General features: G+C 39.6%; 1 protein-coding gene across 1 annotated transcript in view; it reads left to right on the plus strand.

Moving 5' to 3' along the window:
- Positions 1-19,858, plus strand: part of pcdh1a (protocadherin 1a) — a gene marked incomplete at its 3' end in the record, with an annotated part of 129,118 nt that overhangs the window by 87,773 nt on the left and 21,487 nt on the right. The window contains exon 3 of the mRNA XM_083909849.1: positions 1,026-1,245. Within this exon, the coding sequence (XP_083765975.1) occupies positions 1,026-1,245 (220 nt within the window). The remainder of the gene's footprint in view (positions 1-1,025; positions 1,246-19,858) is intronic.

The following is a 19,858-nucleotide window of genomic DNA, read 5'->3' on the forward strand; positions in this document are numbered from 1 at the left end:
TTGTTTTTTTTTTTTATTTTCTTACCCTTATTTAAATCCTAGCTAAATTGTATAAAAACCAGCTAATACATCAAAAGGGGCGAAATATTGAAATATGGAGATAGGAAGTGGCTCAGTGATTAGTGTGGCAATCATTCATCAGAATTCATTTGCCAGTGGCAAAAAAGGAGAAAATGAAACTTTTTGTCTGACTAATAATGACCGAAAAAGAGCAATAAGAGCTTTTCTTCCACATTCTCGGTTCCCCGTGACACCATTTGACACTTGCTTATGTTTGCTGTCACGTCTGTACAGATGCGTCATTGTCTCCGAGCATGAAAATCTGCGCAAGAGTCTGCCTTTCTCTCTACAAATAAATGTTCTGAGTGTAAATGAGAGAATTACTGAAAATAGTGCACATGGCGTTGTGGATTTTTTTTTTTTCTCCCAATATATGTCACTTCCATCTGGAGCTCTTGATAAGATGGAACTGCATAAATAGACATCTTAACATGTTGCACCATGAATTAACACCTGCTAAGTTATTATATTGGTTAATATGGGATGAGATGATATCACATAGAGTTAAAAATGAACTATTTTATATCTAAACAGCCACGACACCGTCTTCATATTTAAACACGAGTCGCATATTTAAATTAAAAAGTGAAAATGTGCTCTGGCACAGAGTTACTTTAAGTATAGGATGTTTTTTTCTTTTTTTTTACTTTATCACTCTATTCAATTTCTGCTCGAGCTAATTTGCGCACTCATAATATTGAGTCCATAACCTCACTGTGTTCATGTAGGTCCACCTCATATAATCTTCAGAATAATAATAATAGTGCAAAATGCTATTTAATATTTAAGGCTGTTTAATATTTAACGCTGTTTTTTCCGATTTTCAAGAGTGAACTTAAGGAGGCCAGAAAAATCCTACACACACACACTGTTGTTTTTAAAAGTGAGCTGAAGAAGCTCCCATGGAAGAGTCAAATAAGACTCTAGTTGTTTTTTTTAAGATATACATTTTTTGTGTCTTCCAGCATCCTCATCGGCGGGTGACCTTCTCCACCACGAACCCCGTGCAGGATCTGCAGGATGCCTCTCAACACAGCTACTATGACAGCGGCTTGGAGGAATCAGAGACTCCGAGCAGCAAGTCATCATCTGGTCCTCGCATTGGACCCCTGACCCTGCCTGAGGACCACTACGAGAGGACCACTCCGGATGGAAGCATCGGCGAGACTGAACACCCAGAAAATGGTACGTTGACTATTCTCCCCTTTTTTTCCACACATGTATTTGAATTAAAATAGATTTAATAAGCTGTTGTTGCTGTGTGTATGTGTATTTGTGTTTCTGTTTGCACTTTTGTGAAAAATGTTGTGGAAGACCTGCAACTTGCTGTGTTTGTTAATGGCTGTGTGAAATGCTGGTGTTTTTTTAAGCAGATCTGCATATGGCTTGGTGCTTTGTGTGGACATGTGTGTGTGTATATAGGTGTGTGCATGTGTGTGTGTTGTATCAGCAGGACTAGAGGTAGCAGCGTCTTCATCCTCCTCATCAGCAGCAGCTCCTCTGTCAGGCATCCTTAATGACCCTGCCTCACAAGTGTGCTAATTAAAAAAAAAGCCCAACTAATGAAGCATTTGCCCTCTAAATAAATCCAAACCATGACATCTGTGCAGACAACGCTGCGTTTACTCTGGGCTTTTCCTTTTGCCTCCACTTCGACCCAAGTTGTGGTGTAGCTGAGGTGTGCAGGAGCATCAATCTGGGGGCTGACCACTGACGGTCGAAGCACAGGTCCATAGTAGAGAAAGAAAAGTCACTGCAGCTGCTCTGCAACTGCCAGCAAATTGCTGCTGCCTTAAGCTGCCAGACATAATTCATTACCTGCCTCGTAACACACGATGATAAGCGATTCACATGGTGCATTTCCAGTGATTATGGTATTTTTTTTTTTTGCATTGCACCACTCTCTGGATTAGACCCTTTCACACGGTAATGTTTCACCACTCACTTTGAATCTTATATTTGTATACTGTTAGTTTATAGCAGTGTCTCCCAGACTTTCTGTACGGGGACCCACATTCTAAAGATGTCAAAGGACTCATTACAGCGACCTAGTTCGATTCCACCCGTCTGCCTGCTTTCACACGCTGTCTTATCCTATAAAGGCAAAAAGCAGACAAAAATATCTTAATATATGGTGATTAACTAACTCACAGCCATATCTGTAATCCCTGATATAATTTCGATTTGGTAAACTTTCCAGTTTTCAATGGAAATGTTGGCTAAACTAATTCAAACTTTATTTTACGAGTGCTATTTAAAACTCACGTTCACCAATTCCCCAGCGAATACCTATAGTGTGTTGTCATTCTCTGCACCGTGTAAAATGCGGTGTGTAACACTTGATAGAGCTGTTGATCAACGCTGACAGTTAACTTTGTCACAGACACAGATTCATCTCTTGTCAATGGAACTGTAGATTCCGAGTGTGGAGAGGTTTCTACGCTTTTTTATCATTTTTTTTCCAAGTTGAAGAGGGGAACAAAAGCCTATTTCAGTCTCAAGCATCCCAGTAGCAAAAGTGCTGCAGTATCAAAGGCTAAAATGTGTCACTGTCATGCCAAAACAGCAGATGACAAAGTTCTATTATTAGTATAGTGTCTTGCATGGTGATGCATTGCCTCATGCTCGACAATCGTGGCAGATCATATTAGCTAGCGTATTCATCTCTATTGCGTGTGCTTATTGTTTATTTGTTTATGTCAATTAGTGACACCATATATCAAGAAGGGAGTGTGTTGTGTTTGTGTGTATAGAACAGGACACGTTAGTAAAGGAGGTCGCTCTTCCTCAGGTGTAGGTGTTAGGGATGTGCACGAATATTCGATTATGTTATTTGTTTCATTATTAAAAAAGTAAATTGTTAATGTGACTTTTCGTAATTATATTAAAAATAAATAATTATCAGTGGCTGCAGCAGCACAAGTGATGACATTTACGAGGATCTTCGAGTTCATCTCGTTAGCTCCTCCTCTTAGATCAACATGTGGTGGAGCCTGCATTATTTTCACTAGCTCTCATGAGTTGAAGCATTGACACATTTGACAAAATACTCCTTTCAAATATCCGTAAACCATTTGATGGATGAAATTTTTCCGAGATCAACCAAATCCAAGGAAACTAACTTTAGTGAGCTAAAGATAACTAGGTTAGCATGTTGTGTAGCTATGCTAACCACTACAAAATCTGTTTACAATCCCTTTCCATACAGACATTTCTGTGATATGAAAACAGCTGAGGACAGCTTGTTTTATTTGGTCAATGTATTTATTTATTTTAATGATTTGAACGTGTTGAATCTTTAAGGGGTTTAACGATTTAGAGGATTTACGGGGGTATATTTGAACCTCTACCCTTTTTACCCGGGTAATAATGAGTAATGGGACTGGGCATTAGGCTGCTGCTTCAGGATGTCAGATGGCAAAATCTACTTTTTAGTGTCTACTGCGTGTCCCTTCATGTGGGGCTTTTGACAAATTAGTTGAGACTGAAAACCAGAGGAAGAGTTCCTTTGGACTATTTTTCAGGTTCCAAAAACACTGGAGAAACCGCCTGTATCTGTATTGTGTCTGATTAATAATGTGGTGTATTACACTTGAAATAGGAGTGCTAAGTAGAACCATGTTAGGTTCTTCAGCTTTTCCTCATAGGAGAGCCCTTTTTGGCTACAGGTAGAACCTTTTTATAAAGGTTCCACCAAGAACCCTTCTAAAAACTTTATTCAGGAAAGGGGTTTTAAAGGGTTCTCTGGATCAAAATGGTCCTTACTGGAACCATTAGTGTTACCAAGAACCCGTTGAAAAACCCTTTCTTCGAGAAAGGGGTTTTTCAGAAGCAAATGGTTCCAGGTAGAACCTCAGCCGTTGTAGAAGAACACTTTTGGAACACTTTTATTTCTAAGAGCGGATACAGTAACCATCTCTTACTTCTATTTATTTTGTATTTGCTGTGTACCCTCTTGTGAGTCTTTCATAAGTTTGCATCGATTAGACCTATAGTCCACACACAAGAGCAGATCCAGTCGAAGGCCTCATCAAACTAACTGGCTGTGGAGTTTTACAGCATATTAAATAAATCTAGATATATTTTAATGTATTTAGATATATAAATAGTGTTGATATTAAGTTATTTGGTTTTATGTTGGAGTTAACAATTGTACAAGAGTGACACTGGTTATATATATATATATATTTGTATTAATAACAGTCAGGCACTGGCTACTCTGAGTAGGTGGGAGGGGGACCCCCAAATCAAATTCAAGTAATAAAGGCTTGGGCAAGCCCTGCACAGGAGGTGAAACAGAGGAGACACTAGTGAAGTTTGACGTTAAGGGGGAAAACTTCATTTTACCTGACTGCACATTTACCCTTTGGCGGAGTTTGAGGAAAGTCCCCTTTGCAGGAGATTTTCTAAAATGTTCATTTTCAGAGACCAAAGCCACAGTTTGTGTGTCTATGTATGAAATAGTCTCCACAAATACAGGCTGCATATGCATAACCCAGAACCCAGATAGTTGTCTCATTTCCTTCACTCACTGTGTGCCAAATATGCATTTTCTTTTTCTTTTTTTTTTCCTATTGTAACTGTTTGTGTTTTTTGCCATCTGCACAACACAGTTTTTTTTCCAGACTGTGTGCTCTTTGTTGTCAGCAGCAGGAGAGCAAGATTGTGAGTGAAGATGGAGCAGTTAGAGAATGAAAAGATGGCACAAGATGGGGGGGGAGATTTTAGATTGCGAGAGCGGGCTGGGACGAAGAGACTCTGACAGCGGAGGCAAAGCCCACAGGATGAACACATCGGGCAGAGAGAGAGAGCGAATGATGCAAAAGATGAACTGCAATCTGAGGCTAGACCTAATTAAAATGTGAGTCTGACCTCAGGGAGATCACAGAGATACCACATAAAATGAGGGATTAGACAGAAAAATCAAACCAAACAGAAGTATTCCTCCCCAGCGCCACCTGAATAGTGATGTGACATCTTTTTTCTTTCTTTCTTTTTTTTCTCTAGCATGTGAGTGACTGAGTGACGGGATGTACTGGTGCGAAGCTTTATTCATTGCAATGAAGATGAGTGACAGGCAAAAAAACTGGTCAACTGAGCATGAAGTGTCATTCAATTGAAGTTGGATAGAAAAACTCAACAGATGAAGCCCAGACTGTCAGTCTTTGCATCATTGGGACCTGGAAAAATGGATATAGATGTGTGTTTTATTGAACTTTGATCTTATTTGTGAGAGTGGCCTACAGCAGCAGAGAATATGTAACTCATCATTTATTTTAGCTTTACTAATATTATAGTGTCAGTCAGCTCTACATTGTGTTAGACGCTGCAGGTGTCACTTTCTTTAACAACGCTTTTAAAACACTTCACTTGGATGAACACAGTGATTAAAACAATAAAATCTGCCACTAAAATCTTAGGACAAAATTAGATTTGTTGTTTCAGTATTAATTATTGAATGACTAATAATTATTAATTAATTAATTAGTTAATTAATTATTATTATACAAGCAGAACAATAAACAATATGTATATGTTAGGGCTCAACAATTAATTATTTTCTGATTGAAATTGAAAATTATTACATTTTTGATTGTTCTATTAGGTTAGCAATATGATATGGCAATGCTCTCTTGAAGCTGGACTTTCAACCTTTACACTGTCTCTGTAACCCACATGGTTTCTAGACCCATCTGTGTAATTTATTGGTATTTATCATGCCCACCTCTAGGTGGCGCATCATCTCCAGAGTGCATTCTCACTCTGATACACTGATGAAATAATGTAATGACCTGATGAACACAGTGAAACGAACACACTGAGGATCAAGGTTTGCATTTTATTTTGGATTAGAAGAGCTGTTTCACCATGTCAACCTTCTTTATGAGTTCCGGTAAGCATGGCTGCTACATGTTAGTAGGCTAAAGCCGTGCCTTGTTACATACACTGTGGCACGGGGGTCCGCAGACGGCGCGCGACATACAAGCATGCTACAAGCGGAGGCGTTTATGCTCAACCTGTTGTTCGTTGCAGTATTCGCCTCAACGGCAGGGGGCATACATCCAAGATATTCAGTGAATAAGCAGGAAGTCAATGTGTGCTGCCGGATAAACGTCCACAGCCTAGCAACAGTAATCATCAACATCTTTCCGCATATCGCTTACATTGTCCTCAAAAATTGCTGCGTGGTCGAAGATGAAGAGAGACCCAGAGCATGGCAAGTGCTAAACTTTTATACCTACAGAACACCCCTCTCACATCCCTTTGTCTGTTGCGGGGGTCTGCCTCTCCAAGCCGTGCTTTCACACCCCTTTGTCTATTACAGGTATCGGGGCCGACCCCCCCAGAGGTATCCTGCAGGATGTTGTATTTAGGTACAAAGTTGAGTGTAGACATCCTAATTTGAATAGACAAAAAGACCTGGTGTCTTGTGTTAGGAAAGGGATGTTGAGCAGTTGAATTTGCCATGACAAGACCCACATTAATAGTAATAATAATGAATTTATTCGTTTAATGCTTTCCATCAAAGTGCTTTACAGTAAATAAATAAAAACACACAAGTGTAATGAAATTATACACAATGGGTTAAGAAACAATAGGAATATCCACAGTGCTAATACAATTGCAGACACAGTAAAACAACGGCTTTAAAACACCAAGTGACACCAAGAAAGGACAGAAAACAAACACCAAAGACTGATAAGCCATGAGTGAGCTTCGATTTAAAAACCTCAGTAGAGCTGGCCTTCCTTCAAGAGGAAGAAAGTGTGAAAGCACGGGAAAGAAAAAGCATTCTCACCAACCTTTCTGACAACTGGGACAACCAGACGTCCACTTTCCTAAGATCGCAGATACCGTGTGGGCACATAAACATGTATCATGTCTGACAAATATGAGGATGCAAGACTGTTAAAATCTTTATAAATAAGGAGTAACACTTTGTAATCACCCCTGGTCTGGATAGGGAGCCAGTAAAGAGAGGCTGCTCCAGTCAAAATACAACCTGCTGCATTTTGGAGCATCTGAAGGCCTCTGAATCTCATCTTGGGCAACCCTGAGAACAGCACATTACCATAATTCAGCCTGAATGTTTCGAAAGCATGGATAAGAGGGTCAATATCTTTCAGAGAAAGGATTGGTCTGATTTTGCTATGGTTCAACAGCAACAGAAAGGATGTTGAGTCTGGATCTTACGGTGGCCCTGAAGACTCAATACGTATGTATCTATTGCATTTGTGCCTTCAGGGCCACTGCAGAATAGTGTCAATAACAATTTGGCGTCCTAATCGGTCCTAATATTGAGTCTTTGTTCACTCATGTTGGTAAAGGGTCCAGAGAGAAGGTGGTATTTTGAGCAGCCTTAAACATCTTAGTTATTTCAACCAAGGAGGTTCAAACTATCAGACACGATGACCCTGATACGGTAACTGTATGAACAATGAAGTAATCCATGGAATTTTGTGCAGTGAGGTTAGTATTGGAGGCTGGCTGCTGATATGGCTCCTGGTATTTTTCTTATTGTTCACAATGAAAGTAGGAAGCCTTGGGAGCAGACATTTCAAACTGGTACATGTATTCCGACTAACATGCCATATTTGAGAATGAACTTCTAACTTGTATGTGTTACTGTTTTCATGGTTTCTCTTTCTCAGTGTGAGAAGACCTCATATTTGAGGACGTCTTCTTAGAAACAAATACATTTGGGATAGAAGTATCAAATAAAATGAGTCATCTAAAATAAGTAAGACATAAATCTTGTCTACTAACAGAAGTACAGACCATAGCCAGTTCTAATGTACTGTATGTCCATGCTGATGTGTTGGTCCAGACACAAACTGTGATATCAATAATGTTTAAACAGTCTTTTACTAAAGGCTTGTCCTCACAGCGTGACTGTTTGAATCCTTGACAATCGCCGTATTTTCGTGGACTTTAGATCACTGCAATCAAAACAACTGAAGACTTGTTCAGAGTGAATACCTGCACTTCAAAGCTGCAGTAAGGATCACTATATGCAATCAGTTCACATTTAGAACCGTCATAAAAAACAAAGCAGTTTCCAGACAGTCGAGGAGAGTTAAAAAAAAAAAAAAGCTGCAGCCAGGGGGTGCTGATTTCCCTTCACATTCACTTCTCTGTGATACACATTCCACATGCGGCCCCCCACTTAATATCATGTTATAATGAAAACATGGCCGACCACCTCACTGTCTTTTAAACACAGTGTGTAACTGAGGAACAGCTGTCAGCGAGGTGATAGAATATAATAAATGTTTGCTAGCAATGTTTTTATAACACTAATAAGACATTTTGTCATTATTATCCCATTATTAAATGTATCATATACAATATTCAATTACTTATAGAAATACGCTTGTTAGGGCCTGAGCCACGAATAAAATAAATGTCTGTTTTTGATATTAATGCATTCATTTTGCATCATAAATAGTATTATTAAGTATACGTGTGATATCATGATGCAATATTGTGAACAGTTGTTTTTTTCCCCCCGCTATTTGTTCTCTACTCCGGCCCCCTCTTGACCACAATAGATGTGCATTGGCCCCCAGGTCATTTAAGTTTGAGACCCCTGCATTAGATCAATTAAAATAGAGTCCAGAATAATAAAAGTTTTATTTAAGAGCGACTTTCATCTACTCCCCAGCCAGCCGTGCTGTGCAATCCACCAGCTGCAAGTTCGCCAAATGCCGGATGCAAGATTTACAGAATTTGACAGACATGAAATCACAGTTTTTCATCAGCAAGGCCACTCTCAATCCAAAAAAAACACCCCAGTACTACACTCGTGGTTGTATCCAAGCTGTTATAAAGACATTTCTGCCATGGGACATAGTTTTATTTTTCAGCATACAGTACAATAGCAATGTTAATGCAGTGAAAACATATTGTTTTTTTGAAAAAAAGCAGCTGATAAAACAGAAAGAGAGAGAAATACAATAAAAGAGTAAGGAGGAAATGAAAGACTAAAGCCTCAAACAAGAAAAACTGACTCTGTTTTGCCTGTCGTGGCTATTTTTTTTTTTTTTTTCTAATTATTATTTCAGTGTACATGTTTCCTGCATTTTCTGCTTGTGTTAATCTTAATAAAGATGCAAAAATAAATACGGTCGTCATTAAAGCCTTCGTGAAAAAACGGTGCTGTGGCAATTACTGTATGTGAAATAATAGAACAAAGGAAACATTAAAAAATTATATAACACAAACAATTAAGGGCAAGCTTGAAATAAAGCACCGTGCTTAGAATAATAAAAAAGGCTTTTGTTAGAAGAAGAAAAAAGTGTCGTCAGTAATGATTTGAACGAAGTAATCAAGATATTCTCTTATGAAGCATGCAGTAATAACTTTGTTCAAAATAATTGAATTTAAAGGATATGTGTGAGGTCTCCAACATTCTGTTTGCTTCACTGAAATAAACATTAACGTTATACCCTCGTGGTGCTTTTGGAATGAAGGGTATTTTCAAAGTATGGTAATAAAATCCCTGATATACAGCATGTACGCCTGCCTGATCTGTGGCAATTAATTTCTGGACTTCCTTTTCTCATATGCCTGAGCAGCTGCTCCATCCTAGTTTTTTTTTCTTTTTTCTCTCCCTCTAATTCTTATCTTCAGGCAGTGTTAGAGTGCACTCCATTTCATTTTGTCCCCCCCTGTGTATTTCTCACTCTCGCGTTCGCGCGCATATGCACGCACATCGCTCAGCCGAGGGTTGATCTCATCAGAGGTGTTTATCCAGCGGATGTGCGTCTGTGTGTGCTGGTATTACTCATGGAATCCATTTCCAGTCACATTATGAGAACTTATTTTCCTTGTGGGGACCAAAAAAAAAAAATAATTGTGGACATGTTTTATCATTAGTGCATGCATTTGGGTTTGGAGTGTTAAGCAAGTATATGTTTTAATTCTACAGGAAATGAATGTAAGTCATTTTAATGTCCTTGGAAGCGTGTGTGTGTGTGTGTGTGTGTGTGTGTGTGTGTGTGTGTGTGTGTGTGTGTGTGTGTGTGTGTGTGTGTGTGTGTGTGTGTGTGTGTGTGTGTGTGTGTGTGTGTGCGTGTGTGTGTTTCTAAGTCCTGGTGGGTGTTCCACCACGCCCCAAATCGCTAAATCATTTTGATTACAGTGCTGTTTTACTTTAATAGACTCTCATCATAATCACTGAGCTCTGTAATTCTCTTCAAATTGATTGCTTTAGACAGCATGAAAACTGCTTATCTTGTATGTCTGCTTGCTGTCGAGACGCATGATTTGTCCTCCACAGTGAAAATCAGACATGGGCCGCTTTGTCCCGTCCGTCCGTCGTCAGTATTTCACACGTTACTGATCGGATTTTTGAACGGCGGTCATGTCAAAGTCAGTACGGTATGTGTTTGTCGCTGGATACGTTCACGGCATTTCACACACACATAAGAGAAGCAGAGAATATGAACATGTGGGTGCAATTTACACATTTATCATGTTCAACATAATTGCAATTTAATAGCACGCTCATATTTTTCGGTCCTCTATATTAGATGCAAAAGACATGAATTTCATGTCAGTTTTCACTTTGATGCTTTATTTGAAATATTTGAACCCAGAGGACAGATGATGTAGTGCAATTTAGGAGGGAAAGGGAGGCTGTACATACCTGCTAAATTCTATGTTTGTCACTGAATTCCAGCTGTTGGTTGCACTGTTGTTGACTGTTTGTGAGCTCTAGCTATACGTGAACAACTGTGTGGTGGTAGAGCAGGTAGTCCGTCAACCAGAAGGGTTGAGGCTCAATCCCGGGCTCGGTTAGTCCACATACTGATATACCATACCTAAGACTGAAGTCCAATGGCTATGATAGATGTGTGACAAAGAAGGTGCTGCATCTACAGTATGTGGATGAGTAAATGAAAATGGCAAAACTGTGGTGTGAAGCACTGTTTATGTCCCAAAGACAGGGTCGGGACCCACAGATGGGTCAGGGGATATCTTTATTGGGTCCCCTGTCAAATTTTCCCAAATGTTTTTTTATGATTTATTTGTTTAAATTTAAGTTTTCATGAATTAACCAAACATTTCTTGGAAACCAGATGCTTTGTAACCTAGTTCCCTGGTGTCCTAATGAACATGTCTGTGACATGCTTTGGTCAAAATACCATAAGGATGAAGCACCACAGCAGTTCAATAATTTCATTTGCAGGCTCTAGCAGGCACATTGCCGTCATATATAACATGTATCCGCAGGACAGATAAATCCTCTGAGGCTGCAAGTTTGTGTAGAACTCTGTGCTGCACTGTGGAGACAAGAATAGAACTTCCAGTTTTTCTGATATGGTTGCCCTCGCCAACACTCTTGCGTGTGTCCCCGAGACAACAATTCCAGGAATTTAGCGCATTGTGACGTCCCAAAAAGTTGATTTAGCATAATATGTCCCCTTTTATGGACCATTGACAATAAGAACATATTTAACTTGTACAACTTAATCACATAATTAGTCAGCTTTAGTTTTGTACAATATGTGTGAAAAATTGGTTTGGTTTACTCTATACTATTTTATTTTTATGTCTGAGTATTTTAAGCCCCAATTGTAAAACCTCCACCTGCCCCACAAACCAAAGTCAGAATCATCAGGGACCAATGATCAGTCTCTTCTTGGGACACAAGTGTGACTGGCAGCCCCACCGTGTCCAGTCCAGCTCAGACAATAATCACTCTTCAGGGGCTCAGTGGTTCGGAGACTTGGCTGTGATACGAGAGTGAGCTCTGATAGGACACAGGTGGATTGGAGACAGGTACCAGCGTGGAAACAGGCACACACACACACACACACACTCAGCTGACCACAGATGGAGGAATTGCGATGTGGCCGTCTGCCCAGTGTGATGTCTCCCTGTGTCTCCCTCTGTACGGACCCACTGCCATATGGGTGACTGAGGAGGCTGCGATAAAATGGAATAACTGGAGCTCACATGATAATGAAGTTCTTTAGTAATGCTGTCTGATTTTTTTTTTTTTTCCCTGCTTTAGATCTCTCAGATGGTGCATGTCGTGTCTTTAGAACTCCTGTCAGGGATTTTCCTCCGCTTTCAGTGTGTGCCATATCAGTACCAAACAGCACACCACCATTTTAGCCATCAGTGCTGCACAGCGTGATTTTTCTGTTACAGTTACTTTTTTTTGTTATTGTTCACAAGCATCAGTCAATATTGGAACCATTTTTTTTCAATACATCTTCACGCTGTGTACATTCCCAACATGCATCATGGCCAAATAATTGATTGTAACTCATTAGACATATCACTAAAATGCATGCATTGTAATAAGCTTGTTCAACCAAAACGATGGCATCAATTCTGAAAACAGGAAGTATCACATTATCGTTTTTTTCAATATAATATACAAACACCCCATCACATTATTGACTCTACTAAATTCTACTTAATGGGTGGATGCAGATTTGTTGTTTAGTGGAATTTTAAATTGTAACTAAACTCTTAAACCACTGTTTTCAGGTGTGAACAGTGCATATGGGTTTATCTCTAGTTAATGATATTTGTTGATCCTTCACAGTTTAGTTTAAAGTATTGAAATTATACATGTTTTGATAAATATTGGCATATCTACTGCCCGCTCTGGTCAAACACCAGCTACTTAAAGAGATACTACTAAACAGAGCATTCTGAACTGGGCTGTTTTGACAGGGTGATTGAACTGCTGTGGTGCTTCATCCTTACGTTTTTTTGACCAAAGCATGTCACAGACATGTTCATTAGGACACCAGGGAACTAGTTTAACTTGGAGAAATAGGGTATAATATGACTCCTTTAATACTGATCAACATGTCCAGAATCTCCTGCAGTTTTCTCAGTCAGATTGTTGACAATTACCATGTAAACATTTGAACATAACTGATTTAAACCCAGTTCAATACCGACATCATTCATCCCATATCTTCCACTAGTAACTACTACAGGGTTTCCACGGGATCTTAAAATCCATAGAGTTTGACTGCAAAAAGTATGCATGAATGTTTTTATTTTCCTCCCCGCGTTTGTTAAAAAACGATAATCTGTTAAATAGCACAAAATAAACTCCAAAATCATGAATACTTGATGCAAAGTGTTACTTGTTTATTTTAATAAACCTTGCCTTTGGTTTAATTTATTAGTTCGAGTTTTGTTCCTTTCCAGCTCCAACTAAAACTTTTAACTTTAGTTTAATTGCAAACTAAAAAGTTAAATATGTTGCTGATTACAGCTTGAAGTGGCGATAAGGTCTTAAAATATTTTGAAAAGGTCTTGAAAAAGTCTTAAAAAAAGATTGAAATTAACTTCAGGATTCCTCCATATACCCTGTACTAATTTGCGTTTTTGCCAAACAATTGATCTCCATTCAAATCACAGAAAACTAACACGGTCACAAATTAAATGTTTTATTTTTTTGGAAACCGTGTGTCCGTGCTGCAAGCACACCATGTTTTGCAGGTGGTGGAGTGTGAATGTGGTCATTGAATTCATTTTGTGTGAAGACAATGAAAAATGATTCCCAGTGTAGACTTGCTTAACTGACTGTGACTTCAGTACACAGTTTGTGACCCTACGCGAAAATGATTCCAAACAGAAACGTGTGAAGAAATCTGGTGCACAGACTGAGAGTCGAAGTGTCAGCTTGTTTGTCCCACGAGTGTCAGCTTGGGCTCCTGCCCGGGCGCCAACATAGTGTGCTGCTGATGCAAGGGTGTGTGTTTCCTCAATCAGAGTCCCTGCCTGTTTGCACTTTTGAGTGGAAGAGTCTATGCCAGCCTGTACCAGCAATGTGGCCTCTGCCAGCCACTGCTGGAACTGTCACCACTGGGGCCCGAGACAGGTCATGGGACTGGCACTCTTATATGGTAAAAAAAAAAAAAACACAAAGTCCTCATTAGTTTCCTCCTGAGGCAAGTTGTCATGAGTAATCTGCTCTATCCTGAACTCATTCTAGCACACACATTATGCTCTGCTAACATCAGCTGCTGCTGTTTTCCCCCTCCCACCCCTTCATTCTGCAGATTGTTTGTAATTTTATTTTAGAGCAAATAGGTCATTGGAAGAGCCTAACTGGAGCAGAATTAAACCATCTAAGCCTGAATCAGGCTTTGACAGTCTGGACAATGGTTTACCATAGAAATGGCTTTTATGGGCGCAATGTAGCCGTATCCAAAATGGAACTGATGATGTGTCAACTCATAACAGTCTTATGGATTTCCCCTCATCCAATTTGAAACTGAAAACGTTCTTCCGCTTGCATGCTCACTAACAATGCGACCTCTTCTAAAACTTTGGAGGCACACGTTACGCGGTTAGTCAAATGATTTCAGACAGGCCGGACCTTTGAAGAGGTTCAGTGTGAGAGACGAGACATGGTATCACAGCTCGAACCATTAGCTACAGCAGAGTAGGTAATTGGCTTATTGTCTTTTCAGCGTGAATTGGCGTATTATTGCGTGGCAGAGATCCCAGATTCCCCTTGCCTTCAATTTCATACCACCTTCTTTCTCACATTAAAGTGATTTCGCTGTACTTTCATCATTATGTCCAGCTGACTGGAGGAATACAATCACTAGGTTTTTTTTGTTTTTGCAAATTATTGAGTGAGACTGTAGACTGTAACAATCTGCAGATTCACTGATCACCCTTTCCTTTCCTAAGTGCATCCGTAGTGCAGAGCTACGGCGTCCTTGGAATACTTTCACAAGTCTGTCCACTCCAGGCTATGATTAGCATTAGCGTAGGGCTAATATAATACAAGCATGCTACTACTTTGCAGCTAACATGGCGAACCTGTTTCCAAAGGTAAGCTAGCGAGGCTACTATTAGCATTAGCGTAGGGCTAACATAATACAAGCATGCTACTACTCTGCGGCTAACATGGCAAACCTGTTTCCAAAGGTAAGCTAGCGAGGCTACGGTTAGCATTAGCGTAGGGCTAACATAATACAAGCGTGCTACTACTTTGCGGCTAAGTTGGCGAACCTGTTTCCAAAGGTAAGCTAGCGAGGCTACAATAAGCATTAGCATAGGGCTAACATAATACACACACTGTGCACACACTGACAGTCACAACAGCTAGCTACGCTAATGCTAATCGAAAATGAAAACATTTGTGTTGTGCCTTTACGTTCCTTATCATGCATTACCATAGCTGAAAAATCTTGTTCAGCTCCCACTATAGGAATACATACTTCCTATGGGCACTGCACTAGTACCATAAACCCTAAATACACACTGGACCTAGAGAGTACATTATCTGGATAAAAAGAAAAAGAAAAGCTTTATAAAACAGAAATGTTGATTTGGCCTGAATTATTAAAAATAAGAAAGCAAAAATCATAAGACATTTATGGTGGAAGATTTCTAAGCAGTGATTCCCTTGTCCTTTTCACTGCTACTCTACCTTCATGTAACATGGATGAAAACAGTTGAGTGTTCTGAATTATGACCAGGCAGAAAATGTGCATGCATGTAAGTGCACATTATGCTCCATAAATAGTGCTTTTTAACACCAACGCTGCTACAATATCTACTTTTAGCGCTAAGCTTGTAAAAAGAATGAGTGAGCTTGTTTGCCTATAAGCTGGTGTCCCTAAGCTTTAGATGTGCTCATGTATTACTTTAACAAAAGTGGATGGCTCTGTGTATTAAGACGACACACATACACACAAAAAGGATAGTGCGCTGCCTCTTACCACGCTAGTGAGTCTGGGCGACAGCATGCTGAAGCAGCAGGTTTGGAGGTGGTAATGCTTGAATTGCTGCCTTGAAAGTACGTTTATAAAGACACTGAGAGGAAAAATGTCTTAATTAGCCTTGTGTCACTTGCGGCTGTCGAAGAAGCTTCTTTTAGCAGAGTGTCCACACCCCAGGTCCATGAGGTTTTGAGCTGAAACTTTAATGGAGGCAGAAATAGAAAAGTGGCAGTGGAGCTGTGTTGCTCTCAGTGGGTCTTACCAGGTCTTACCTCAGATGCGATTCGTAGTACAGGTGGAGCGATGTGCACCGGGCAGATAGATGCTGGCTGGGGGCCAGATCCACTTCAACCTCAGTTGGTCGGGCAGCTCAAGCCCGCATCAGAAAAAGGGCCCTGGGGGTCATCTCTCCATCATAGTGTGATGGGGACCAAGAGCCGCTGAACCTTTCTCTAACTAGTGTTCTGCCCTTCAATGATGGATGGCACTTGAGGGACTGGAATTGTACTGTACGGGTCTGACATGTATTTCCTTATTTCCAGTGAGTCACAGAGGAACGGAGCTGCTCTCGCTTTAAGGCTTTCTCACAGTCAGTTGAGGATATCTTAGAATTCAGTGCCGTTAAAGGGCCACAAAAAAATCACAGTGGAATACAGCCTCTAAAAAGTGAACATTTCCGCTCTACACTGAAGAAAAGACAGACGTGTGTTTGTTTGTGTACAAATGGAATAATTATCCATTTTTAATTTGCCTTCTGCTTTGTGTTAACATGCAACATCATGCAGTCAATGCCTAAAGCAAGGTAAAAATCACTTATTTATTTATCTACATATTAGTCTCCGTTGTCCTGTGTTCCTCACTGATTAGTTGCTTCCAGCCACTTGTATCAGATTGACTTTTAGACATATTGGCATTATGCAAAAAAGGGTCAAGATTCTTGTTATTTGATGACGACAAATGCTTCCAACAGAAATAATCCTCTAGTACAGTCCCACATTTGACCTCATGTTAGCCAAGATACAGGATTTTATGTGAGGGAAGAATGTGATAGAAGTGGCATTTTCCGAAGGCCGTGTTCCTTTTTTGGTGAATGAATGAAGGCCACATCTGCTTTTAAGTGCCGTCTCTAGATCTCTGAAGCCTCAAGACTAGCTGTATTTCAAGACAAAAGGTGATCCATGTGGCTTGTTCTAATCTGTAATTGGATGTGCTGTATGTCTGTTTTAAAAAAAATAATAATAATTTTGGACAACATAGTATAATATGATTTTTTTGGACCAAAACATTTTTTCCCCAAAAAAATCTAATTTTGGATGACATAGTATAGTATGACATTTTGGACCAACACATTTTTTTCAATTTTTTTTTCAATATTTTGGACAACAAAGTATAGTATGACATTTTTTTCAAAAAAATTGTCAAATTTTGGACGACATAGTATAATTTAGACCAAAAACTTTTTTCCCAAAAAAATGTCACATTTGGACGACATAGTATAGTATGATGTTTTTGTCAAATTTTCGACAGCATATGTTTACTAATTCCCAGGTCACCATCATAGGTCCATTTTTATTTAAAGCAGTTCAATCTTGTTTTTTTCGGGGGGTTTTTTGTTTGTGTGTTTGCTTTTTCACTCCGTCTTTGGCTGAGTCTGTCTCAGATGGTCATGTTGCGAGGCCCCGGCACATGTCACTCATCTTGACGAAGTGTCGACTTTGATGTGCACCTCATCTCCAGGCTAGATAGTCTTAGAATATGCAGCCACGTCATATCTCTCTACTGTATATATATATATATATATATAGAGAGAGAGAGATAGAGAGAGAGAGAGAGAGAGAGAGAGAGAGAGAGAGAGAGAGAGAGAGAGAGAGAGAGAGAGAGCTAGAAAGAGAGAGAGAAATGACAGTGATGTTTCCTCTTGATGTACATTTGCTGCTTTTCCCCCCCGCCCCTCTGCTGTTTTCCCACTTTGGAGCAATCAAGTGTGAGAGAGCCACAGCAATAACAACCAACAACAATGTAGCTCATCAGCCATCACATTTACATGTCACAAAAAGCACAGTGAATGTACCCAATTTGTTAGAAAAAAAAGAAGAAGAAAATGTCTCTACATTTCTGCCATCCATGCACATCTAGAGTCGCAGACTTGACTGTACTATATGTACTTGACCTCATTTAGCCATCAGCTCATTAAATTTTCATTTTATTGTCTGATAATGTGGGGAATGTCCTGTCCATTGATGTTATTTTAAAGCAATAAAACATTTATATTGCCACTTAATGCCCTTTTAATACGTGAGACAGCCATAGACCGGATATAAAAAATGGATGGAATCTTCCTGGTTCTTTGTTTGGCCAAGTAGGAAGTAGGAAAATATATTGAATATAGCCACCAGGGGAGTGACTCTGGTGGTAGTGATAAGAACTCTGAAATTTAGAGGAGAAATACATGATAGAAAACACGGCACATGGCACCTGCCAAATCACAACTGAGGTTTCAAAGATCTGGAGACAAATCTACTGGTTCTAGAACATCTTACATAAGCATGATAATGCAATACGCATCACTAATTTTGTTCAGCTTTGACAGATGTCATTTTTACAGTTCTGCTCATTAAAAATTTTCAAAAACTGTAGACAGGAACGTTGCTAAAAGAAGAACAAACCCATGGCGATAAAAGCACAACCTCCTATGCAGATGTAAAGAAGAACATGGTCTTTCAAAAATGCCAGTTCTCTCACTTCCCGCTGTATCTTGGCTAACATGAGGTCAAAGGTGAGATTGTACTGGAGGATTATTCCTGTTGGAAGCTTTTGCCGGCTTCAAATAACAACAATCTTGACCCTTTTTACATAATGCCAATGTGTCTAAAAGTCAATCAGATACAAGCGGCTGGTAGCAAAAGATCAGTGAGGAACAACAGGGGACGGTGGTATCACGCTGGCCTCAGTAACCACCATGATTACACCCCCTGCTGCCTTCCGTGTTTTGTATTTCTCTTTAAATCAGTATTTAAAGACTGAACATTCCTATTTCCTCTCATAAATATCTTGTGCATTCAATCACACTCCTGATTCCATGAAAAAATCTTCTTCCCCTTCCTTTTCCAAAGCCTTGTCGGAGAAGCATTTCATCTGGCTGAAGATATAAAATGGGTTGAGCTGCATACGGGGAGAGATGTCTACCGTTTCCTCGCCACTATACACAAAAGCCAATTTCCATAATTCATAATTTTGTTTGTTTGAATTGTCCAGCTCCGAATGCATAGCTGTATATTGTTGAGAGCTATAGTGGGAAGAGAGCTTTCTGTCTGACTGGGTTAGTACGCTTACTTTCCCAGTGAACTGTCATACAGACAACAGCTCTATGAACACACAACAGTCAAATAAAGCTCTGTCTCTGCAGGGTCATGGTTTAGCCACTGCATGGACTGCGTACATGACTCAAAAGATAGGATTTTGGGAGATTATTTTGATGTTTGTCCATACTTGGCATGGAACCGGTGTACCTCCTGTGACTGTATTATTTAAATCTCCCTGTGTTTACCCTTTTTTTTTCCCACCACATTTATCTCCTTGTATCACTTGCAAGTGTACATTTTGCCTGGAATGCAATCACACTGCACAGTCGTGTGATGGCAATCTGAGCCCGACTGCTTAGTTTTTGCAGTGTAGTTCACCAAATATGGGATATGCTGCCAAACAGCACAGACACAAGGGAAACAAATATTTATTTATTAACAAAAAGCTCACCTAATCAGATCTATACCATCTTATATATTTGTTGCTTGATCTTGCTGTTAGACAGACACTTCCAACCAGAATCAGTTTGTTTTGCTTTGTAAACCATTAAATTCACACACCAAAGAAACTTACCAAGCAGCAATAGACCAGCAGCTCTGGTTTTAAACTTAAGTTTTCTGTTAGAAAAACACATTTTTTAAATGATCATAGACCTTAGTTGACGTAGATAGATGAGCCTTTTTTGAGTGGCTTAAAGGGGTCATATTATACCCTATTTCTCCAAGTTAAATTAGTTCCCTGGTGTTCTAATGAACATGTCTGTGACATGCTTTGGT

Source organism: Microchirus variegatus, assembly GCF_963457635.1.
Source record: "Microchirus variegatus genome assembly, chromosome: 2".
In the NCBI taxonomy this organism is placed as follows: domain Eukaryota; kingdom Metazoa; phylum Chordata; class Actinopteri; order Pleuronectiformes; family Soleidae; genus Microchirus; species Microchirus variegatus.